Source organism: Myxocyprinus asiaticus, chromosome 33 (assembly GCF_019703515.2).
Source record: "Myxocyprinus asiaticus isolate MX2 ecotype Aquarium Trade chromosome 33, UBuf_Myxa_2, whole genome shotgun sequence".
Lineage (NCBI taxonomy): Eukaryota > Metazoa > Chordata > Actinopteri > Cypriniformes > Catostomidae > Myxocyprinus > Myxocyprinus asiaticus.
In genome coordinates, this window is record NC_059376.1 from 44,424,988 (window position 1) to 44,450,792 (window position 25,805).

At 39.1% G+C, this 25,805-nt stretch overlaps 2 protein-coding genes across 4 annotated transcripts; both read left to right on the plus strand.

Moving 5' to 3' along the window:
- The first annotated feature begins 1,325 nt into the window (after nucleotides 1–1,325).
- Nucleotides 1,326–3,863, plus strand: LOC127424361 (partner of Y14 and mago B-like). 2 transcript variants are annotated; one of them, XM_051669455.1, is made up of 3 exons: nucleotides 1,326–1,394; nucleotides 2,722–2,807; nucleotides 2,966–3,863. In XM_051669455.1, the coding sequence occupies exons 2-3, from the start codon at nucleotides 2,785–2,787 to the stop codon at nucleotides 3,468–3,470; spliced, it is 528 nt and encodes a 175-aa protein (XP_051525415.1). In that variant the 5' UTR covers nucleotides 1,326–1,394; nucleotides 2,722–2,784; the 3' UTR covers nucleotides 3,471–3,863. The 2 variants fall into 2 exon arrangements, with proteins under 2 accessions (XP_051525415.1, XP_051525414.1); XM_051669454.1 differs by having other exon boundaries at nucleotides 1,332–1,394; nucleotides 2,722–2,815.
- Nucleotides 3,864–4,011: 148 nt separating this feature from the next.
- Nucleotides 4,012–11,950, plus strand: LOC127424360 (matrix metalloproteinase-19-like). 2 transcript variants are annotated; one of them, XM_051669450.1, is made up of 9 exons: nucleotides 4,012–5,014; nucleotides 5,260–5,348; nucleotides 5,477–5,604; nucleotides 5,794–6,006; nucleotides 8,948–9,193; nucleotides 10,152–10,250; nucleotides 10,373–10,537; nucleotides 10,747–10,871; nucleotides 11,059–11,950. In XM_051669450.1, the coding sequence occupies exons 1-9, from the start codon at nucleotides 4,925–4,927 to the stop codon at nucleotides 11,296–11,298; spliced, it is 1,395 nt and encodes a 464-aa protein (XP_051525410.1). In that variant the 5' UTR covers nucleotides 4,012–4,924; the 3' UTR covers nucleotides 11,299–11,950. The 2 variants fall into 2 exon arrangements, with proteins under 2 accessions (XP_051525410.1, XP_051525413.1); XM_051669453.1 differs by lacking the exon at nucleotides 5,260–5,348 and having other exon boundaries at nucleotides 5,432–5,604.
- The last annotated feature ends 13,855 nt before the right edge of the window (nucleotides 11,951–25,805 follow it).

Below are 25,805 nucleotides of genomic sequence, written 5' to 3' on the forward strand. Positions count from 1 at the left end.
GGTTTTTTTTTTTTTTCAAACTGGGGCACTCAAAATTTATGTACTATAAATCTTAACTTTCACTTTCACATTTGTCTTTTTTGTTTTTGGAGATTCACATTCTTTGTGCATATTGCCAACAACTGGGTAGGAAGAAGAATTAATAGTAAAATAATAATAAAAAAAAAATAAAAATAAAAATAATACAAAAAAATACTTAAAGGGATAGTTCACCCAAAAATTAGTCACCCTTATGCCATACAATGCAAGTGAATGGTGATCAGAAATTTGAAGCTCCAAAAATCACACAAAGTCAGCATAAAAGTAATCCATAAAACTCCAGTGGTTTAGTCCATGTCTTCATAAGTGATATGATAGGTGTTGTGAGAAACAGATCAATATTTATGTCCCTTTTTTACTCTAAATCTCCACTTTAACTTTCACTTTCCGGTGTGAAAGTGAAACTAAACAGGCACCACATGTGACTTTCAGATGTAAAAGGGAAAGTGGAGATTTAGAGTAAAAAAGGGACTTAAATATTGATCTGTTTCTCACTCACACCTATCATATCACTTCTGAAGACATGGATTAAACCACTGGAGTCGTATGGATTACTTTTATGCTGCCTTTATGTGCTTTTTGGAGCTTCAAAGTTCTGGTCACCATTCACTTGCATTGTATGAACCTACAGAGCTGAAATATTCTTCTAAAAATCTTCATTTGTGTTCTGCAGAAGAAAGAAAGTCATACACATCTGGGATGGCATGAGGGTGAGTAAATGATGAGAGAGCAGCCACACTTGACTTTAAGCATACAAAATTATTTTCAAAACCAGCAACGAATTTGGCCAACGGGATATGATGCACACTTTAGAGCTGTTATCAATTAATTAGAAATAACAAACAATCTATGTGATTTTTATAAAATCAGAAATCTTCATAGTCAATTTTAAGTTTTTACTTATGTTTATCGAATCTCTTATTTTTGTCCAAAGTGCTTTACAGGTCAAATGTTTATACTAAACAGTTCAAAAGTCCACTTATATTTTGCATTTTCTAATTTTATTAATTTTCCCCTTTACACATTATGGCATCTGCATAACAAATTGAGTGAAAAGTTTAATTGAAAAATTAACATGAATTTGACAATGTCTTAGTATTTGGTATGTATCTCTGATTTGAATGACGGCATGAACTGGTGTTGACATGAATTAAACCTGATGATCATCATGTTCGATTCCAGAAGAGATTGTTTCTGCTCAATCACAACATCAATATGTGCTTATTTGAGTGCGCTATATCTTTCTGTTATGAGCACATTTGTAAACTCCCGCAGTCTCGCGAGAGCGTAAAGAAACGGAAACGGAAGTTGGTGTTTGCTGAAGATGGCGACCCCCTATGTGACAGATGACTCTGGTGAAATATTTCATACATTTACAAATATAAAGATGTATTTAAACATTTACACTGAGTGTATTAATGATAATGACAGGCGGCAGGTGTGTGACAGATTAAACAGTATTCGTGCTGATCGCGACACATTCTCACGTGAATGATCCGCATCTGATCGTTTATATCTTCATTGTTTATTTTCTGTTTATTTGTGTTTCATTCACTCAACGACGCAGTGGTATTGCTCGCAGGATTACAACAGAAAATATAAAATATTGATGATGATATTTCCTGCTAATGAATTACTATGAGTAAGAAATCGGGGTGGGTTAAAATATTGTTTTTTACGATTAATCGCGATCTTCATTTGAATGATCTCGATATCGATTATTAAATCCCAAGATCGATCTATAACTCAGTGTGCAAGACTTTACTACAATGAGAGGAAATCATTGCATTTGCAACCAAATTCTGCACTATGCCACTGAAGTGAATATATTTGGCAACTGTCTGGTAAATGTTTATATTTCTCTCAGCAGTGATTGTGTAGTTTAGTCCTGAAGTGTTCAGCAGCGAGATCTTTCACAGCGTATTAAAAGTTATTCCGTGTAATGTGTGTCCAAAGACGAGATCCACGCAACCATTTATCATTGAATAATGTCTCTTTAATATCCTTTCTGTTCTTTACAGTCGGTTATTGATCAAAAACACAAAAAACCATTTAATTCTAATCATTGCACAGATGAGGTAAAGCCATTCGGTTTTAGCACGTTCAACAAATCAATATAAATACTTTTAAATAGAACAAAATATGCAGTTTAACAATAAATATGTAACAAAAATAATATATGAAATATAATATCTTAATTTATTGATTGAATACATTTATTTCTTCATTTTTAAAAAGCCAAAATGTGACCAAAATGATGAAAAAGTAATAAAATATAATTAGTAAAATTTATATTTTCCTAATGAACCTAGTTAAAAGGTCCCTTGTATAATTAACAGCATTCACTGGGAGATAATTTCTTTTATATGTCAGCAAAAGGGACATTATAACTGAAATAAACCCATATGAATCGATATTGAATCGGGAAATCTGTATCAATACCCAACCCTAGTAAGAAGACTCTCAAAAAGCAGCAAAAGGAAGTGAAATGAAAAATGAAGTTTTCAGCATGTCAAAAGAATGTTCTCACATTCAAAATAAGCAATCTAATAGCCTCAGATATTCTCAAAATGTTCCTGGTTAGCGTGCGGTGTGATAATAATAGAAGTGTTTTGCTTTCTCAGCACACAGACCATGTTTTAAATGTCTTTGAGGAAAGTGTGTCTGTATGCGTGTTTGTAGGGAAATATATCGCCGCCACCCAGCGACCGGACGGGACGTGGAGGAAACCGCGGCGGGTGAAGGATGGATACGTCCCGCAGGAGGAGGTACCGGTGTAAGCGCTCCTCCAGTGACTTATTCTCTATGTGGCTTTAACGTGAAAGGAAAAAAACGCTCACTCCAGGAGAATTCTCTTGTCATTCTGGAGTAAAACCGTTTTTGTGTGATCTTTTAAAACCAAAGTATTTTGTCTCTTTGTCAACAGCTATGAGAACAAGTATGTGAAGTTCTTTAAGAGTAAACCAGACCTGCCGCCGGGCATGAACCCTGATGATGCCGCTTTGGCCCGACAGCAGCAGCAGGTTTCAGGTGGAACAGATAAACAGAGCGACAGTGCTGGACTCTCCAAAACAGCCAAACGCAACATGAAGCGCAAAGAGAAACGCAAACAGCAAAACCAGCTTCAGCAAGAAGCCAGTGTGGAAGTGGAGAGCTTGAGTCAAGACATGGATGGCATGAAAATTGCTGCAGAAGAGGCGAGGGTTAATTCTGACCCTAAACCTGACCCTGACGACACAGATCTGGCCGCAGCTGCCGTAGAGAAAGCCAAGAAGATCAAGAACCTGCGGAAGAAGCTGCGTCAGGTGGAGGACCTCCAGCAGAAGGTGGATTGTGGAGAGCTGAAAAGCCCCAGCAAAGAACAGCTGGACAAACTGGGGCGGGGCGAGGCGTTACGGGCGGAGCTTCAGCAGCTGGAAGGGCATTTGTGAGGTGAACTGTCAATCGAGTCAGTGGGGGCGTGTTTTGGATTTCAACAGCAGTGTCTGTTTCCATCATCATCACATCAAGGTGCATTTATATGTACAATAAAGCTGTTAGCAGCTGTAACCACTTCATACTTGTGTTTTATACGTAATGAAGACGTGGCGACATCTTGCACTCCGGACTCTTGATGCAGGTCATTTGCAGAACCTGTTTGAGTGCAGATAGTTTCCACTCTTTCATCTAAACAGTAGTTAAGAGTGAATGTTAGTTATGAATGAATCTGTGCTGTAGAGACGTATGGACTAAAACTCCCTATTGTCATTTTTTTACCACCGTAGTGAATAATGGTATGAAACATGAATCTGTAGAATTGTGTTATTAAACATAGCATAAAAATCTTCCTGTTTCATATTCCTGTCTGTTACACAGCTAACGTTTGTGTTTAGTAACAGTGAGTGCAGTCAGTGAAGGTGTTCAAACCTCCAGAAACACAAGGGTTACAGGGTCAAATTCTGTTTAGTCCATTTATTATTAAAGAGCTGCTGCATGAGATTTTCACTGTACATACCTGCGGTTAAAAATGTAACAAAGTAGCTGGCTGCAATTAAAAGAACTGAGAAGAAACGAGGCTCATTATCAGCAGCACTTAGCAGTAGAAGCTTTTAAAACTCAACGCTAACTCGGGCCTCTAATGGGACATTTATATGTAAATATATACATATATATATACTTGTTTACTAACAGATGACATCAATGAAAAGATTTTCTTTCAGTTAACTACTTTTTTAAAGTGACGTTTCGGAAATATATTTTTCAGTTTTCCAGAATAATGTTTCCACATTCATATTTAGTGTGAAAAAAAAAAAAAAAAAAAAACAGCCTCAAAATCTGTTGATGTCTACTAAGTTTCATTTGTACTTCTGATCTGTTTTCGTTTTGAGTGAAAAGGGCTTTAAACTGTCTGTACATTTACAGTACATCTGTAATAATAATCGAGTATTTATGATTCAACACTACCTAGTTGCATTCCTAGATGTTAAAGTTCATCTTTTCTTTCTATGTGATGTCATTTCCTCCTGTTTAAATACACTGCAATGACACCCATCATTCAGAATATTGAGAGTGATTCTGCTCGAGAATGTGTGTGGGCAGAAACTTGTTTGTTCCATGTAGAATGACATCGTATAGTTCTGGATAACCGCAATGGTTTGGACCAAACCACCAAATGAAACTCCAGACAAGCACACGCCCAGAGAAGAGGAGGTCAGAGTGACAAACATCAGAGTCAAATTTAGACCCAGTTGAAATGTGAATGAATAAACACACACTGACAGTTGTTTGTGTCGCAGACGGGCTGTATTAATGTTGCTCTTCGTTTGTGAACGTGTTCATATTTGCTTTGATTAAGAATTTCAGCTTTAGCTCTAAATAACAGAATCAAGTGAGTAGAGAAGAGGACATGATGAGTTTACTGCTGCTGCTGCTCCTGATGATGATGTTTACATCCATGTGTGAATCTCTGGATACAGCCGCACTTCAAGAGGCCACAGTAAGAACAATCTCTCTCTATTCAATTTAAATGTGTTTTAGTGGCATGACAAAAGTTACACTGTAATTGCCAGGGGTTATGAAGAATACAACTTGAACAGAGAAAAACAAGTAATAAAATGAGTAAATAAAATCTCTTCTATCAGTTATCAGTCATTTATATATAGTATTATTATCTTGAATAAGACTTTTTACAGAAAACATTTCCACTAGATTTCATCAGATTGTTCTGAATGTGTCTCTCAGGTTTATCTAAAGCGTTATGGTTATTTATCCTCCTCTGTCAGCGCTGATCCGCAAGAACTACAAACAAAACAAATGAATGAGGCGCTTCGGTATCACACACACATTATTAATACCTGTTTGTGATAATCAATAACTGTCCTCATTTCTTCTTTTCCCCAATGTTCATATGAAGATTTAATTGCAGATAAATCAATAGACACAAACGTGTCACTTTCAGAATTTTCCAGAAGGTCACTGCGTTACCTATAACCGGCCGCCTGGACAACCGAACGCTGAATATGATGAAAACCCCCCGCTGCGGGCTGATGGACCCCTTCAACAGGATCCTGAAATATCGTACACTGGGTGAGTCACATTCAAACAAACATCCATCAATAATGAGATCATCATCAATGATAAAGTTCATGAGAGAGTAAAATACTAATCTTGCATTGCAGCGCTTTATTCATCAGGTACTAAAGTGTTTGTCACCCAATAATTAGCTGTTGAGACACACATGAGAATTAATCATCATAGAATCATAAACTTCATCAGGTCACTGGCGTAAGAAGAGGTTGACTTACCGCATCTACAACTATTCACCTCATCTGGGTTTCACTAAAACACGAGCGGCGATTCAAGCCGCCTTCAGATACTGGAGCGACGTCACACCTCTTCACTTACACGAGATCAGCAGAGGTCACGCGGACATTCAGATCTCCTTCCACAGGAAAGACAAGGGCTGTGCGGTTCCTTTCGATGGACCAGGTGAGTCTGTGAAAACTGAAGGCACATTAAACGTTATAACAGAGTTGGGTGCCATTCTGCATTTCGATCAGAAGGCTTTTAAAATTCCAGATCTAATTCCCAAAAGTGAATTTGAATAGAGGTAAGGAAGTGGAATTAAAATTTAATTACATTCATGAAATTGTAGTAAGTGTCATTTTCAATAATATATTTCATTGGGGGTCTGGGTAGCTCAGCGAGTACTGACGCTGACTACCACCCCTGGAGTCGCGAGTTTGAATCCAGGGTGTGCTGAATGACTCCAGCCAGGTCTCCTAAGCAACCAAATTGGCCCGGTTGCTAGGGAGGGTAGAGTCACATGGGGTAACCTCCTCGTGGTTGCTATAATGTGGTTCGCTCTCGGTGGGGCGCGTGGTGAGTTGAGCGTGGATGCCATGGAGAATAGTGTGAAGCCTCCACATGTGCTACGTCTCCGTGGTAATGCACTCAACAAGCCACGTGATATAATGAAGCCACTGAAGCCTTTATATTTGTCACACATTATACATTTTGAACATATACAGTGAAATTCTTTTTTTCGCATATCCCAGCTAGGCTGGGGTCAGAGATTAGCTGGGATATGCTTGGATTGACGGTCTCAGACGTGGAGGCAACTGAGATTCGTCCTCCGCCACCCGGATTGAGGCGAGTCACTACGCCACCACGAGGACTTAGAGCACATTGGGAATTGGGCATTCCAAATTGGGGAGAAATATATACAGTCATGGTAATAAGAAAGTACACCCTCCTTGAATTCTATGGTTTTACGTAACAGGACATAAAAAAAATCATCTGGTCCTTAGCAGGTCTTAAAATTAGGTAAATACAATCTCAGATGAACAACACATGACATATTACACCATGTCATGATTTATTTAACAAAAATAAAGCCAAAATGGAAAAGCCATGTGTGAAAAACTAAGTACACCCTTACTGCTTTCTTAGGAATTAAGAGGCTAAGTAGTAGCCAGGTACTGCTAATCAAATGCCCTTGATTAATTGATCATCAGCAAGTGTGACCACCTCTATAAAATCTGAAGTTTAAGCAGTTTGCTGGTCTGGAGCATTCAGGTGTGTTAACACAATGCCAAGGAGGAAAGACATCAGCAATGATCCTAGAGAAGCAATCGTTGCTGCCCATCAATCTGGGAAGGTTTATTAGGCCATTTCCAAACAATTTAAAGTCCATCATTCTACAGTGAGAAAGATTATTCACAAGTGGAAAACATTCAAGACAGTTGCCAATCTTCCCAGGAGTGGACATCCCATCAAATTCACCCCAAGGTCAGACCGTGCAATGCTCAGAGAAATTGAAAAAAACCCAAGAGTTACATCTCAGACTCTACAGGCCTCAGTTAGCATGTTAAATGTTAAAGTTCATGACAGTACAATTAGAAAAAGACTGAACAAGTATGGTTTGTTTGGAAGGGTTGCCAGGAGAAAGCCTCTTCTCTCTAAAAAGAACATGGCAGCATGACTTAGGTTTGCAAATTTGCATCTGAACAAACCACAAGACTTCTGAAACAATCTCCTTTGGACAGATGAGACTAAAGTGGAGATGTTTGGCCATAATGCACAGCGCCACGTTTGGCGAAAACCAAACACAGCGTATCAGCACAAACACCTCATACCAACTGTCAAGCACGGTGATGGAGGGGTGATGATTTGGGCTTGTTTTGCAGCCACAGGACCTGGGCACCTTGCAGTCATTGAGTCGACCATGAACTTGTATACCAAAGTATTCTAGAGTCAAATGTGAGGCCATCTGTCCGACAGCTAAAGCTTGGCCGAAATTGGGTCATGCAACAGGACAATGATCACAAGCACACCAGCAAATTTACAACAGAATGGCTGAAAAAGAAAAGAATCAAGGTGTTGCAATGACCCAGTCAAAGTCCAGACCTCAACCCGATTGAAATGCTGTGGCGGGACTTTAAGAGAGCTGTGCATAAACAAATGCCCACAAACCTCAATGAACTGAAGCAACGTTGTAAAGAAGAGTGGGCCAAAATTCCTCCACAACGATGTGAGAGACTGATAAAGTCATACAGAAAACGATTACTTGAAATGATTGCTGCTAAAGGTGGTTCTACAAGCTATTGAATCATAAGGTGTACTTAGTTTTTCACACATGGCTTCTCCATTTTGGCTTTATTTTTGTTAAATAAATCATGACATGGTGTAATATGTCATGTGTTGTTGTTCATCGGAGAATGTATTTACCTAATTTTAAGACCTTCTAAGGACCAGATGATTTTTATTATGTCCTGTTACGTAAAACCATAGAATTCAAGGAGGGTGTACTTTCTTTTTCCCATGACTGTATATATATAAACAATGTTTGAAAGGCCACCTTTAGAAATGTGCATATAATTCATATATAGGCTATTGCATTACATTTAAAAAATAAACTCTTGGATCATGGTGGAAGATAATTTTAATTGCCCTCTAATTTACCACAAAGCCTTTAGGAGCTAGACAATATAGTTAACTGACCACTATGTGGTAAACATTTTTGTGGTGCTGTGTGGCAATGTTGAAATCTGTGGCATATCTTGACGGCATTGAACTTCGTTCAGTGAAATGTCTGACAGTTAAGAAAAAATGTATTCTACATATTTTGGTCTATGTACACCATACACAATTAATATTGACATAATTATTTTTTTCCTGTTTAGTCACAAAACTACTACTATTCCTCTGTTGTGTGACTTGAATTTGAATTGCAAATCAGTAAATTCTTCTTCCTGTCATTGCAATTCAGCATCCTGTGGGGCTTGGCTAATGCAATCCAAATTCACACACATCAATTAAAAGGACCAAATTCTTAAATTCAAACACTGTGTAAAAAGTTAATTTAAAGTGTAACGAGATTGTTAAATCTGAATCTAGGTATTTAGTTCTGATTGTTTTGGATGTTCAGGGCAGGTTTTGGGTCACGCTGAAGCTCCCGAGTCCGGCACTGTTCACTTTGACGCAGATGAGGTGTGGACTGAGGGGCGGAGCTCCGGATCAAACCTCCGCATTGTCGCTGCCCATGAGATTGGCCACGCCCTCGGATTAGGCCACTCCCAGTACCACGGCGCTCTCATGGGCCCTGTATACACTGGATATCGAGAGAGTTTCAAACTGCATCCGGATGACATTCGCGGTATTCAAGCTCTGTACGGTGAGGATACAGCTGTCTTTATTAAACGCGTCTCCTTTAATTCTACATGACTAAAGTTTAAAGGAATATTCCGGGTTCAATACTAGTTAATCTCAATCGACAGCATTTGTGGCATAATGTTGATTACCACAAAAATTAATTTAGACTCGATCCTCCTTTTCTTTAAAAAAAGCACAAATGTGTGTTCCAGTGAGACACTTACAATGGAAGTCAATGGGAGTTTCTGGAGGGTTTAAAGGCAGAAATGTGAAGTTTATAATTTTATAAAAGCACTTACATTAATACTCCTGTTAAAACTTTTGTGTTATTTCAGCTGGAAAGTTGTTCAAATAGTTTTTATGGTAATTGTAGGGTTTTAATTCTTGTGAAGTAGTAACATTTTATATAACTTAACATAAAAACGTAAGAGTTTTTATCACGCTATAATCATGTTAACACACATATTATGTCTTGTGTCTATACTTTTGAAACAGTGAGTATTTTAATGTTTACAGATTGACTCCATTGACTTCCATTGTAAGTGTCTCACTGGAACACACATATGTGCTTTTGTTTAAGGTGACCTCAGTATTTTTTCCATCTAAAAAATGAATTGTTATTTTGAAACATATGTATAAAATCATGACCACTCACAAGAGATGAAGACTCCAGTCAAATCAGTAACCTTATAAAGTGGTTTTATTCTACATGGAGAGGGTCTTCTCTTGTACAAAGGTGCCTGGGTACAGATGCAGTAGATGCCCTTACTCGCCCCCACCCCTAATCCTAACCAAATGTAGGCTGTACGGCACCTAACCATTCTGTCATTGCGTAAAGAAAAGAAGGAACAACTCAATGATCTTTTGTGGTAATTAACATTATGCCATAAATGCTTAACTTGTACCGAACCAGGAATATTCCTTTGATCACAAAGTTGAAAAAAGAAGAAGAAAAAAAAAGTTAAATCATCATCTCTCAGGAAAACCTGTGGAAAGACCGTCCACTGACCCAAGACCCTCAGATGGCAACCCTTCTGTCCTGGACCCCTGCACCGCGGTACCGGATGCTGTCATGTGGGGTAAAACTGCACTGCTCTGAGATCAGTTTAACAGAAGTAATACTGCAGCTCATTTCTGATCGGTCAAGAGTTTAATGTGCATTAAACACCCTAAAGTGTTTTTTTTTTTCATGTTTGTAAAGGGCCTCTTCAGAAGACATTTGTATTCAGCGGTCATCACGTGTGGACACTCTCAGATTCCGGTTATGACGCTCCCGTTCAGATTAATGCACTGTGGAAAGAGCTGCCTGGCAACATCAATGCAGCTGTACACTCGCAACGAACCAACAAATCCTATTTTCTGAAAGGTGAACATTAATACAGAAAAATGTAATTGTATACATGAAGTACAAATAGGACACTGAGTATTTGAACTATAAAATACAATCTGGCTCTTTGTATTGGCATTTAAAAGCAAACGATGGCAAAACTTGTATGATAGTTTGAATGAAAATGTAGCTTCTATGAAATAGTTTGATGTTTTTATGAATAATAATCAATTACCTGAATACCACAGGGGATAAAGTATGGAGATATTCTGGCTTTAAGCTGGACCATGGATATCCAAAACAACTCATCATTCCGCCCAACATACATGCTGCTTTCTACCTCAACAGCTACAAAAGTCTCATTTTCATTAAGGTGATTGATTGAATAGCCTGGAAAAATGCCCTGTTTAAAATCCTGCAAAGAAGAATCAGAGTTAAAATAACTTTTTGTTCAGTTGCTGTGTTCAAGGTGTTCATACCTCACAAAACCTGCTTCTGATTCTGCAACTGTAACCAAAGACTGTTTCAAATCTAATACTGACTCTTTGCATGTTGTTTAGGGATCAGAGTTTTGGCTTTGGGATGAACTCGGATCAGGTAAAGATCTCCTGCGTTACCCAAAACCACTCTCACAGCTGATCACTGGTTTACCCTCAAATCCAGATGCAGCCTTCACTTGGACAAATGGACACGTCTATGTGTTCAAAGGAGAGCAGTACTGGCGCGTGAGTCGCGGGATGTTTGTTGAGAAGGGTTACCCACGCCGCACCAGAGAGAGATGGATGCAGTGTGACGATTAAGCATGCAGGGAGCAGCACACAATAAATAATGAGACTTTCTAATTGTATTCATGATTATATTCTCAATATACATTATATTCAGTTTAACATAGTGGTTTTCAACTAGGTGTCCGGGGTCCACAAGGGAGCAGCAAGAGGACTTCAAATTAATTTAAATACATTTTAATAAATAATCCTCATTAAATTGCTTCAAAAAACACAGAAAATTAAGATGTGGGCTGAAAACATGTAAAGTAACATTATATTAATCACTGCTGAAAACTGAGCTTCCCCTCTTCCTGTCCTTCTTAATTCAGGTGTTGTCACTGCAGATCTGTACGGTGCAACCTGGACAATCAAAATGGACACATTTGTTATTAGTCTCCTCAAAAACTGTCCTTGAAACTTCTGGAATCCCAAAAATCATGATAAATATTTTTAATATACTGACACACACTTGTTGAGTTCGGCGAGGGGCCTTTGAATACTGTCTTGGTCAATGATGGCCCTTGGAGTCAAAAATGTTGAGATCCACTGGACTAACACATCATAAATAATAAAGAGCACCATAATTGTAGACACATGTCATATAATTAAGATGTCTTCAGTTTATTAGTAATCTCTCTCTTTTTCTCTCACTCATTTGTATCCAAATAAACTATAAACATATGTATCCATCAGTGTTCGTGGTGCACCCTCATTAACTGTGTGCTAATAAATTGGTTTGAAACTGAAGCCATTATTTGCTTTTAAACTATAGTGTTTAAACACAAAAATGGTTGGCTAGTAAATGTATCATTTTGGGGAAATTCTGTCATCTTTACTCATCACGTTGTTCCAGACCTGTTTGACTTTCGTCTGTAGAACACAAAAGCAGCAATATTGCCAAATGTGCATAATTAGATTTTTTTTTTTTTGCATACAATGAAAATAAATGGGTGTGTTCAATTCAAACATGCACCATAAAAGTTCCCCTTTCCACCTGGTATTAAGATTTTTGATTTGCTAGAAGTTTATATGGAATCATTAAAGAATGGAAAGCTTCCTCCAACCATGACACAAGCCCGGATCAGTCTGACTCTTAAAAAGGACAAGGATCCAAGCGAGTGTAAAAGTTATCGTCCAATTTCCCTGATCCAACTAGATGTTAAAATATTGTCAAATATTCTGGCTAACCAATTAAGTAAAGTTATGACATCTCTTATACATATAGATCAGGTGGGGTTTATTCGGGGCCATAGCTCTTCTGATAACATTAGGCGTCTCATCAATATCATGTGGTCAGTAGCGAATGATCAGACTCCGGTCGCTGCTATCTCACTTGACGCCGAAAAGGCGTTTGATATGGTAGAATGGGATTATCTTTTTAAGATTTTGAAAATGTATGGGTTCAGGAATACTTTTATTGTATGGATTAAGTTACTTTATAGACAGCCGGTGGCGGCGGTACAAACAAATGGATTAATTTCAGATTATTTTACTCTGGATAGGGGCACCCGGCAGATTTGCCCTCTTTCCCCATTACTGTTCTGTCTTGCCCTGGAACCATTAACAGCCACGATAAGAAAGGAGGATGATTTTCCAGGGGTGACGGCGGGAGGTGCGGCGCATAAGCTTCTGCTTTACGCAGATGATATTTTATTATTACTCTCCGACCCTACTGATCTATGCCTTGCCTCCACAGAATTATTAATTCCTTTTCTAAGTTCTCAGGATACAAAGTCAACTGGTCTAAATCCGAAGCTTTAGCTCTGACAGCGTACTGCCCAGTAATGGTTTTTCAGCCGGGCACCTTCCAGTGGCCCAAACAGGGCATTAAGTATTTGGGGATTTTATTCCCAGCAAATTTGTGTGATTTAGTTAGAGTTAATTTTGACCCTTTAATAAAAAAGGTTTGAGCGATGTGGGCAGGTGGGCTTCATTACATTTATCTATGATTGGGAAGGTTAATGTTATTAAAATTAATTGTATTCCAAAATTCATCTACCTGTTACGATCTCTCCCTGTAGATGTCCCCCTCTCTTATTTCAAGCAATTTGAGAGCATAGTGAAGTCCTTCATTTGAAATGGTAAACTTCCCAGATTACACTTCAGTAAATTACATAGGCCGATTGACAAAGGTGGGCTAGGCCTACCCAAGATTTTGTTTTATTATTATGCATTCGGTCTCAGACATTTGGTTCATTTGTCACTTCCACCTGAGAGAGCCCCTCCCTGGTTTTGTATTGAACAGGAAGTTCTTGCCCCTATTTTGCCATTGCAAAGCATCTCTATCAAACTAACCGGAGAAGTTCAATTACACCCCGTTATCTCGCATTTGCACTTGGTATGGACAAAAGTGTCCAGAGTGTTTAATTCTGATATTTATTTAAATGTTGTCTCGAGCATATGGCTGAACCCCAAATTATGCATCAACAAGTCCCCTTTCTGCTGGTCAGAGTGGATTGTGAGGGGGGTTACTCCACTCGGTGACCTATATGAGAGTGGAGTGTTGAGATCTTTTAAAAATTTGGTTCAACATTTTGGGATTCACAGATCTCAGTTCCAAGCGTTTTGGTTGAAGGTTCAGCGTATCATGTGACGTTTTGGGAACTCGAATTTCATTTTGCCTCAGACTCTGTAGTCTGGGCGTTGGGGCGGTCATAAATTTGGGGGACAAACACATAAAAAAATTGGGTCCTGACTAGTATTATGATTAGCAGGCAGATTATTTTAAGGGGATGGAAGTCAGATGGGGCTCCCTCATTTCCGGAGTGGTGTGCGGAGATGGGGAGGGTGGCGGCTTTTGAGGAGATGTCGAGCAGAGGGCTGGGGATTTGAGATTTGTTTGATAGGAAGTGGGGCATGTATTTGGTGTTTTTGGGGGACTCTCGTAGAAGGGCTGTGGAGAGAGAGGTTTAGTTTTAATTATATATGATTATTATATATATTTTTTGTGTGTGTGTGTATTCTATTTGTGACCACAGGGGTGTTCGTTGGGGGTCAGGGCGGGATTGGTGAGGGGTAATAGTGGGGGTTGAATGTTAAATGTTGACTCAATGTATATGATTTTCTTTATTATATTTTTGAATTAAAAAAAATAAAATTTAATTGAAAGATGCATTTTTGATGATCTGATCACATGTGGCCAGTGCTAAATACAGGTCTAAACTGGGTCTAAAACATTTTGTGATCAGATCACACATACCAATGTGGTCAAAAACACGTGACCCACTGATATATAACATAGAACTGGATTGCTGATGACGTCATAACAGTGAAGCCACTGCGCTGCCATATTGCTCTGCCCAAACATTCCAATGTGCCTATTGACTTAATAGAAAACAGTATATTTTAAGTGAGTATACATTAGTCATTCAATCACTGATTTTATATCTGAAATATTTATGTACATCCCTACAACACAAACATCCCACACATGTAATTATTTATTTATTTAAAGTAAAGCCGGAGCGAGTTCTGTGTATAACACTATACCTCAAACTAACTTCAGTGGCGAACAGATCAGCGGAATGTAAACAAGTTAACTGAAACTGAGGACATTAACAGACATAATTATTGCAAACATCGAAGTGTTTGTTCAGAGTTATTTGGTTTATGTTTTCATCAAAAAGTGCCTTTTTCTCGTGGTCACTTGAATAAGAGTGATCTCTCTCCCTCTATCACATGCACAGTGGGCGCGCAGAGATTGAGGGAGACACGCAAAGCAAAGATGGTTAAAATTAAACTGATATACTAGATTTAAATGGCAAACGAACATGTATTTATGACATTTATCCATGTATGACTACAGAGAGCACTTCAATATGAAAACAGGCAAATCCCGGGCATTTGAGGCGAATTAAAAATCCCGGTTTGACTTTTTTAAAGTCCCTTTTGGGGGTAAGAACGTATTGTCACCCTAAACAAGCAGATATTACAGCTTTTCCTACATTACAACTTGTGGACAGTTTTGCCGCCTCCTTTGGTGATCGTTGTGCTGTACTGATAGACTGAACACCGGGACAGGTGGATGCTCTGACATCACGATCCGCATATGTCTTCTCCCTTGTAATGAATATTATCCATAACGAGCAAATTAAACATTAAACATGATTGTCACTAAAGGGTGAAATGCAACTGTCGTATCCGCAGGTCGGAGACGGTGAAATGAGGGTGTTTTCACCTGTCAGTCATTGAAGCTCTATGAGAGTTTGGACATACCAAGATGGCTGCTCGAACACTTATGGAGGCTTCACCTCCTCCTGTTTGTTTACCTTTGCATCAGCGATCCAGTTCTATATATATATATACATATATATACTATATCAGTGATGTGACCGCATCACATTTGATGCATCTGGTGTTGCTTAGGGGCCAAACAGGAAAAGGATCTACCTTTTTTTAATATTATAGGAACTATTAACAGGCCAGAATTTTGTGATCGTAATGAACGTGATGGAATATAGCGTGGTAGAAGGTCACTTAAGTACTGTGGCGCTAGACCATTCAAAGCTTTATATGTAGTTAACAGAATTTAAACATTTATATGAAATTTAACAGGTAGCCAATGTAACGACGATAAAATGGGGCTAATATGATCATATTTCTTGGTTCCAGCCATGGCCCATGCATTTTAAGTCCAGGCCTTCAGTGCAATTCATGCCATTAAGAAAACACAGTTCCACAATGAATAAGACACCGTATGCCTATCATACATTATGTGGCAGTCAACTAATAATGCCAACTGACATTATAAAAACTTGTCCATGCATGAAAGCCAAAATCAAGGAGGTCTAATACCAAGAATAAGCTCTCTAATAATATTTGCAATTTAAATTTAGCTTGCAATACATTTTGTTTCGTCAGGGTACATGGTTACTTTTCAAAACTTGATCTGACACTGAATGCTCAAACAGCATACTTTACACTTAGAAAACTCCTGATGTTGCTATAACAATGCAAAAGCACTTACCAATTTACTCGAAGTGAAAAATCAGTCCTCCTTTTCTGTTTGATTAATCAATCGCACAATAATGCAGAAAATCTCATGTTTTTAAATCCATAAGGATCTCTTTCCATAAGGACAGCCGACTCATCAGCAAGATCTTGCGCTCTATGCTTTCAAATTACATACATCACTTAAAACATGATTGCGTCACTCAAGGCCAGCTAGAAGGCCTGTACTGGGACATATCCTAAAGACCACACCCACCAAGAACAAATAAATCAATCTGATTGGCTGATGAATCTAACAATCTGACTTCAGATGCCTCTTCACTTGCACTGTTGAGGGATTCTGTGGAAATTCTGAAGGCCTGACGGGGTGGAGCTCAGACTCACGCACTGCTTTAGCTAAGGAGCAAGGCTTCAGGCATGTAATTTGTGAAACAGTTGTCACTTTGCTTGTGTAAGTATCGAGGAATAAATTCTGATTGGATAAACTTTTTGTTTTTTGTTATTTGTTTGCAGATGAATTAGGAGTGGAAAACGATTGAAAATACATAGGCAAAAAGGTCAATGAGAATGAAAGGATTAATTTTTTTTAAAAATTACGCCAGTAGAGAAAGCTTTGCTGGCCCTGAGATATCACCACTTCTTGGTTCTAGTCAGCACTCTGGCAGCTGCATTTTGAATCAACTGAAGTTTATTTATTGAACTTGCTAGACATCCTCCCAGTTATGCATTAAGAAAAAAGTCTGTAGCTACAGACACTATCAAATCAAATCAAATCACTTTATTGTCACTCAACCATATACACAAGTGCAATGGTGTGTGAAATTCTTGGGTGCAGTTCCAAGCAACATAGCAGTCGTGACAGTGATGAGACATATACCAATTTACAACAAACATCAAATTTACACAACACAATTTACACATTTAATATACACATAATTACACACAACACAATATACAAATAATAATATACAATGTACAGTATACAATACACACAATATAGAATACACAGTATACAATAAAAATAATATATATAAATATGCAGTAAGGTGTATAGTGAAAATCTTGTACATCCTTCCATGCACAGCTAAATACCTCTCATTTTCCGAGCTGCTCTCTTGAGAGCATGAGTGTGATCATTGTACCATGGTGCAGGGCTTTTTTCTTTCATTTTCTTTAATCGAAGGGGGCGACACTATCAAGAGTGCTAGAGAAGAGTCGCGTGACGCCGTCCGAGGGTTGGACGTGTGAACGACGAGCTCTGCGCATTTTGCTAGTTTTAAATTATTTTTGTGTCATAAACCGGTGAAAGTCAATATACTCTGTTTCATAACTGTTCTATGAAGACAGTATGTCAAAAAATTCAAAATCCTCGGGCTCTGGAGACATTAAAAGACACTTACGTGCTCAAGCTGATTCCTCTGACAGGGCCGCAGACCAGGGACTCAATTTGGACGGTGCGGCGGGAGAAATTCAACGTCAACTGTCCAGCATGTCTGTGATGCTGATGGTAGTGGTATTCTCATAGATGGACTCAGTCCTTGATCACAGTGAAGCAAAAGTGTGTAAGCCCCCTAGAGCAATATTGACGCTTCACAGGATGTGTAAAAATCTTGGTCTTACAGATATTTGGAGACTTTTGAACCCATCTGGTAGGGACTATACATGTTTTTCATCAGTCCATAAGATTTATTCTAGAATAGATTTTATATATATATATATATATATATATATATATATATATATATTTATATATATATTTATATCTAAGTCCCTCATTTCATCTGTTGTGGATTACTCAATTGGAAACATTTCAGTCTCAGATCACGCCCTGGTGAGTTTAGAGATGTTGCCACATACAGAGAAAAATAAATCATATAGTTGGTGCTTTAATGTATTCCTTTTGCAAAATCTTTAATTCCAACGAATGTTAAAGGCTGAAATCAATGTTTATATGGAGACCAACTGGTCCTCAGTATCCTCTGTGGGCGTGGCTTGGGAGGAACTTAAGGCGGTTCTTAGGGGTCAGATCATACAGTATGCCTCATTCTTCAAAAAGTCCAAAGCACGAGAACTCGTGGATTTGGAAGAGAATATTAAAAGTGCCGAGGCAGAGCTGAAGCGCCGAATGTCATCTGATGGCCTCAGAGAACTGACCTGATTGAAATACAGATATAATTCTATTTTGTTGCAAAAGGTGGAGTTTTGGCTATTCAGGGCAAGACAGTCATACTTTCAGCTTTTGGTTAGATATATAAAGCAGAGAGAGTCTTTTTCTACCATTCCCTCAGTGAAATCTGCTGGTGGTGAAATTTTTACTTTGGCCATTGTTATTTATAATGCTTTTAAAGAATTCTATATTGATCTTTATAGTTCCACGTCTTCATCTATTGATGAAGATATATATTTATTATTATTATTATTAACAATATTTATTGATTCCATTCAACAAATTAAATAAACATAACAGAAAATGCGGAATCAAATTATATAAAATTAAACCCTTCCCTCCGAGCATCACCCAAACTAAATCTAATAACTCTAACTAAATCACACAAATTTGCTGGAAATAAAATACCCAAATACTTAATGCCCTGTTTGGGCCACTGGAAGGTGCCCGGCTGAAAAGCCGTTATCAGGCAGTACGCTGTCAGAGACAAAACTTCGGATTTAGACCAATTAACTCTGTATCCCGAGAACTTAGAAAAGGAATTAATAATTCTGTGGAGGCAAGGCATAGATCTAGTAGGGTCAGAGACGAATAATAAAATATCATCTGCGTAAGCAGAAGCTTATGCGCCACACCTCTCGCCATCACCCCTGGAAAATCATCCTCCTTTCTTATCGCGGCTGCTAATGGTTCCAGGGCAAAACAGAACAATAATTGGGAAAGAGGGCAACCTTGATGGATGCTCATATCCAGAGTAAAATAATCTGAAATTAATCCATTTATTTGTACCACCGCTACCGGGTGTCTATAAAGTAACTTAATCCATTCAGTAAAAGTATTCCTGAACCCATACATTTCCAAAATCTTAAAAAGATAATCCCATTTTACCATATCAAATGCCTTTTCAGCGTCAAGTGAGATGGCAGCAACCGGAGTCTGATCATTCGCCACTGACCACATGATAATGATGAAACGCCTAATGTTATCAGAAGAGCTGTGGCCCCGAATGAACCCCACCTGATCTGTATGTGTGAGAGATGTCATAACTTTACTGTGGCAACGGGGGCATGGTCAAGCGTCTGTCGAGAGAGAGAGAGCGGTAAGGGTGCATGCATCTGAGCCAGATTATGACTTACACCTGTCTCTAATTTCAGTGAGCATGGGGAGAGTGGCATAAAAGGACCACACCAGTGCCAGAACGGGGAGAGTTTGGGAGCAGTCAAATGTGTGCTGAAGCTCTATGAGCTGAGACATTGTCAAGAGACTGAACTATTCATTAAATTTCTCACCTGTGTTTGAGAACCCAGTTCCATGCGTCCTTCTTCTATTGATCCTTGCTACATTTACTTAATCAGCTGTCCAAAATTTTTGACAACATTTTTGCGTCTAGCTGGATCAGGGAAATTGGATGGTAACTCTTGCACTTGTTTGGATCTTCATCCTTTTTAAGAATCAGACTGATCCGGGCTTGCTTCATAGTTGGCGGAAGCTTTCCATTCTTTTTTATTTTTTTGATTAACATTTTTTTATTGATTCAACCATTAAATATATAGATAGCAGAACACACATATACAGAATCAATATACAACACCCACTACCCCCCCACACCCCCCAATCCCCCACCCGACCCCCAACAACACCCCAGTGGTCACACAACCATAGACACACAACAAAAATAAATAAATAAATTAATAAAAAAATAAAATAAAACAAATCACACACATAAAACCCCTACACCTCTCTCTCCACTGTCCCTCCCCGAGAGCCCTCCAAAAAAGACAGATATCTGCCCCACTTCTTCTCAAACATGTCCAGACTCCCCAGTCTTCTGGATACCCCCTCCTCAAGAGCTGCCACTCTGGCCATCTCTGAACACCACTCCTGAAAAGGGGCACTCCAGCCGACTTCCAACTCCTCAAAGTGATCTGTCTGGCGATCATAACACTAGACAGGACCCAGTTTTTCACGTGCTTATTCTCCAAATTAATGACTGCCCCATCTCCCAAGATACAGAGTCTGGGGCAAAATAAAATTTGAGAGGCCAAAGCCTTGCACATAAAACTCTGAATCCTCATCCAAAATTCCTGCATCTTAACACATCCCCAAAAGACATGGGTTGTGTCTCCATCTTCTAATTGACATCGCCAGCAGGTGGGTGTGTCTTTAAGACCAAGCCTATGCAATCTAGAGGGGGTCCAATAGACTCTATGTAAAATCTTAAATTGCATGAGGCAAACCCTTGCATCTCTGGATGCAGATTTGACATTTTTTAGAATCCCAGCCCACTGTCCCTCCTCCAATACCAAATTTAGATCTTTCTCCCATAATCTCTTAAGAGAATTTGAAGTTCTGTCTCCCATACTCTGAATTAGTAGGGAGTAATACACCGATGCCTCGTGACCTTTTCCAAAAGCAGTAATCACCTCTCCCAGAGTATCTGCCGCTTTAGGAGGGTGTAAACCACTCCCAAAAACAGTACAGAGCAGGTGATGCTGCTGTAAATACTTATAGAACTGAGATCTAGGAATCCCAAAAAGTTGAACCAAATTTTCAAAGGATCTCAACACTCCATTCTCATACAGGTCACCGAGTGTAGTAACCCCCCTCCCAATCCACTCTGACCAGCAAAAAGGGGACTTGTTGATGCATAGTTTGGGGTTCAGCCATATGCTCGAGGCAACATTTTAAAAAATGTCAGAATTAAACAGTCTGGACACTTTAGTCCATACCGAGTTCAAGTTTGAGATAACAGGATGTACTTTAGCTTTTCCGATTAATTTGATAGAAAGGCTCTGCAGTGGTGAAATAGGGGCAAGAACTTCCTTCTATACAGAACCAGGGAGGGGCTCTCTCAGGTGGAAGCGACCAATGAGCCAAATGTCTGAGACCAAATGCATAATAATAAAATAAAATCTTGGGTAGGCCTAGCCCACCTTTGTCAATCGGCCTATGTAATTTATTGAAATGTAATTTGGGACGCTTACCATTCCAAATGAAAGACTTCGCTATGCTATCAAATTGCTTGAAATAAGAGAGGGGGACATCTACAGGGAGAGACTGCAGTAAGTAATTGAATTTTGGAATACAATTCATTTTAATAACATTAACCTTCCCAATCATAGATAAATGTAATGAAGCCCACCTGCCCACATCGCTCAAAAACCGTTTTATTAAGGGGTCAGAATTAACTCTAACTAAATCACACAAATTTGCTTAATGCCCTGTTTGGGCCACTGGAAAGCACCCGGCTGGAAAGCTGTTTCTGGGCAGTACGCTGTCAGAGCCAAAGCTTCGGATTTAGACCAATTGACTCTATATCCTGAAAACTTAGAAAAGGAATTAATAATTCTGTAGAGGCAAGGCATAAATCTACTGGGGTCAGAGACAAATAATAAAATATCATCTCCGTAAAGCAAGAGTTTATGCGCCATACCTCCCGCCGTCACCCCTGGAAAATCATCCTCCTTTCTTATTGTGGCTGCTAATGGTTCCAGGGCAAGACAGAACAATAATGGGGAAAGAGGGCAACCCTGCCGGGTGCCCCTATCCAAAGTAAAATAATCTGAAATTAGTCCATTTGTTTATACCGCCGCTACTGGGTGTCTATAAAGTAACTTAATCCATCCAATAAACGTACTCCCGAACCCGTATATTTCCAAAACCTTAAAAAGATAATCCCATTCTACCATGTCAAACTCCATTTCGGCGTCAAGTGAAATGGCAGCGACCGGAGATTGATCATTCGCTACTGACCACATGATATTGATGAGACGCCTAATGTTATCAGAAGAGCTGTGGCCCCGAATAAACCCCACCTGATCTATATGTATAAGTGATGTCATAACTTTACTTAATCGATTAACCAAAATTTTTGACAACATTTTTACATCTAACTAGATCAGGGAAATTGGACGGTAACTTTTACACTTGCTTGGATCTTTGTCCTTTTTAAGAATCAGACTGATCTGGGCTTGGGTCATGGTTGGAGGAAGCTTTCCGTTCTTTAATGATTCTGTATAAACTTCTAGCAAAAGTGGAGCCAGTTCTGTAGCATAAGATCTAAAAAATTCAGCAGCAAAAACATCTGGCCCCGGAGATTTGCCAGTAGGTAAAGCCTTAATTACCTCGTCAAGCTCCTCCAAGGTTATCTCAGAATCAAGACAATTTCTTTGCTCAGTCGTCAGTTTAGGAAGTTTTAATGGTTCCACAAAGTTTCTAATATATTCATCAGTAGACGAAGACGTAGAACTATAAAGATCAATATAGAATTCTTTAAAAGCATTATTAATATCAGTGGCCGAGGTAAATATTTCACCACCAGCAGATTTCACTGAGGGAATCATAGAAAAAGACTCTCTCTGCTTTATATATCTAGCCAAAAGCTTTCCTGCTTTGTCCCCTGACTCAAAGTATGACTGTCTTGCCCTGAATAACCAAAACTCCACTTTCCGTGACAAAATAGCATTATATCTGTATTTCAATCTAGTCAATTCTTTGAGGCCATCAGACGACATTCTGCGCTTCAGCTCTGCCTCTGCACTTTTAATATTCTCTTCCAACTCCATGAGTTCTCGTGCTTTGGATTTTTTGGTGAATGAGGTATACTGTATGATCCGACCCCTAAGAACTGCCTTAAGTGCCTCCCAAGCCATGCCCACAGAGGATACTGAGGACCAGTTGGTCTCCATATAAACACTGATTTCAGTCTTTAACATTTGTTGGAGTTCAGGATTTTGCAACAGGGACACATTAAAGCGGCAGCTATATGATTTATTTTTCTCTGTATATGGCAACACCTCCAAACTCACCAGGGCGTGATCTGAGACTAAGATGTTTCCAATTGAGCAATCCGCAACAGATGAAATGAGGGACTTAGATATCAAAAATAAATCTATTCTAGAATAAATCTTATGGACTGATGAAAAAAATGTATAGTCCCTACCAGATGGGTTCAAAAGTCGCCAAATATCTGCAAGACCAAGATTTTTACACATCTTGTGAAGTGTCACTGTTGCTCTAGGGGGCTTACACACTTTTGCTTCACTGTGATCAACGACTGAGTCCATCAAAAGATTAAAGTCTCCTCCCAATATTATATCATGAGAGGTGCCAGCGGCTTGCAACATCCCTTCAAGATCTATAAAAAAGCCCTGATCATCAGTGTTACGCCCATAAATATTAGCCAAAATCAACCTTTGCCCCTGAATTTCAGCTAAAACAATAATGACTCTTCCTAATTTATCATTAATCTGTTTGAGAAATTTGAATTGTAGATGTTTATTTACCAATATAATGACTCCCTTGCTTTTACTTGAGCCAGCACTAAAAAAAACATCCCATCCACCCCATATCTTCCCAAATTTTTCAGCTTCCTGCGGGGAAAGATGTGTTTCTTGAAGAAACACAATATCATATTTCTTACGTTTAAGAAAAGAAATAACCTTCCTTCTTTTTATGGGGTGCCCCAACCCATTTACATTCCATGTGGAGAGAGATAGTACACTCATATTAACATTTCACATTTTGATATAATAAAAATAAATAAATTGTGTGTCAAAAACAAGATTATACAGACAAACCCTGAACTTCCCCCCGAACAAAACATACAGAAAAAAGAAAAACGTGCGCATTAACCCCGCGTACGACAGCGCCAACCGGCGTCCATCCCTTAAAACTCAAAGAGTCCATGTACGCCTACGAGAGACCCCGCGACAACTTTGCCATCGGATTGCTCAAGTCTGGTGCTTCTATACAAATTTTGTTAGGCAAAATTACATAACAGAAAATACTTTGTAAAACAGACCCCAGCCAACAGGCAGAATAACAGAAAAAACATGTAGATTCATTCACAGAACCGTCTCGAAGGTGTGTTCCTCCACAAAATAAACTCCAGCTGATATAAAGCCATTCAGATTTCTCGGACAGACAAACAACTGTTCAGTGAGCCAGCTGTTATGAGTTCAGTGGATGACATAATCATTCCATTGTCCCGCAAAAATACTCAACAAAACAGACTCCAGCCAGCAGGAGGAATAAGCACGAAGAACAAACAGATTTATCCACAGCTGTTCCAAAGGAGTGATATTCAACAGAACAAGCTCAAGGCAGAACGGAGCCAGCACGAAAAACAAAACCGGCATCCTGGTTGCTCGGATGATCAAGAGCCAAACTAACTGGGAGGCCGAAAAAAAAGAAAAAAAAAAGAAAAAAAAAATACACCATAACTTACTCAGCCCGTCAACTTTATAAAAGACGTCCTTTATGTGAGCATGTAGATATTTTGCGGTCATCCATAGTGTCCACTCTCAATCTGGCCGGAAACTTCAGTGTAGAAAAGATCTTCCGTCAATGCAAAAGTTTCTTGGAGTCATGCCATAAAACAAACTCCAGCCACTAGGCGGAGCCAGCGCAAAAAGTAACAAAAATGGCACCCAGCTTCCTCAGATAATACAGTCTCTGAACTGCGAGTCAGTCCACTAATGTAAGAAACATCAAATGGCTTAGTCACTCCAATGTATTTATGAAGGAGAGTGCCAGTTTTGGACAAGTAAATACTTTGCGACCATTCTTCGTTTCTATTCTCAGTTTGGCCAGAAACATCAGAGCAAATGAGATCTTTTTCTGATGTAAGAGTTTCTTACATTCCTTGAACTGATCGCTTTTCTCTCTTGTCGAGTTCGCAAAGTCCGGGAACAAGAAAATATTATGGTTCTTCCAAGAAAGCTTCCCTTTGCTCCTCGCCTGGTGCAACACAAGATCTTTATCGGATGATCTCAGAAATTTGTCCAGAATGCATCGGGGCCTATCTCCCTCAGCAGATCTGTGAGCTCGCTCGATTTCCAGCTTGTGGCCTGTTATGTCGAGCAGACTCGGGGAGAGCTCGTTCAGGAATTTCACCATATCTCTGCCCTCTTCATGCTCAGGAATTCCAACAATTTGTATGTTATTCCTTCGGCTCATATTTTCAAAATATTCCAGTTTTTCCGAAATTAATTCTAAATCTGTTTTGGACGCGGGCGGATTAGTGGTTAATTCCCTTTCCGATGACTCAAGATAATCGATTAGTTTTTCAACTTCTGTCACTCTTGTAAACAACTCAGAGAATTTTGTTTCCATCGCCGTAATCGATCGACGTATTACAGCGAGATCTTCCAAGTCAGCAAGAACCTTCGTCAGCATCACCGACATGTTGGACAACTGACGCTGAATTTCATCTCCCGACGTGCCATCCAAATCAAGTCCCTGTCTCGCAGTTCTGTCAGAGGCCTCAGCTTGAACACGTAAGTGTCTTTTAATGTCTCCAGAGTCTGAGGATTTTGACTTCTTTGCCATGTTTACCTCAAAGAGCAAGTATGTAATTGGGTGTATCGAATCTAACCAGATTATAACATGAAAATAATTCAAAAACTAGCAAAGTTCGCAG

Bases quoted from the DNA above. Each gene is read 5' to 3' on its own strand.
- LOC127424360 (XM_051669450.1), top strand. From the start codon at position 4,925: ATGATGAGTTTACTGCTGCTGCTGCTCCTGATGATGATGTTTACATCC. The intron at 5,349-5,476 runs GTATCACACACA...TGTCACTTTCAG, and splicing joins CAAATGAATGAGGCGCTTCG to AATTTTCCAGAAGGTCACTG. The intron at 10,251-10,372 runs GTAAAACTGCAC...ATGTTTGTAAAG, and splicing joins ACCGGATGCTGTCATGTGGG to GGCCTCTTCAGAAGACATTT.
- LOC127424361 (XM_051669454.1), top strand. From the start codon at position 1,364: ATGGCGACCCCCTATGTGACAGATGACTCTG. The intron at 1,395-2,721 runs GTGAAATATTTC...GCGTGTTTGTAG, and splicing joins CTATGTGACAGATGACTCTG to GGAAATATATCGCCGCCACC. The intron at 2,816-2,965 runs GTAAGCGCTCCT...CTTTGTCAACAG, and splicing joins CCGCAGGAGGAGGTACCGGT to CTATGAGAACAAGTATGTGA.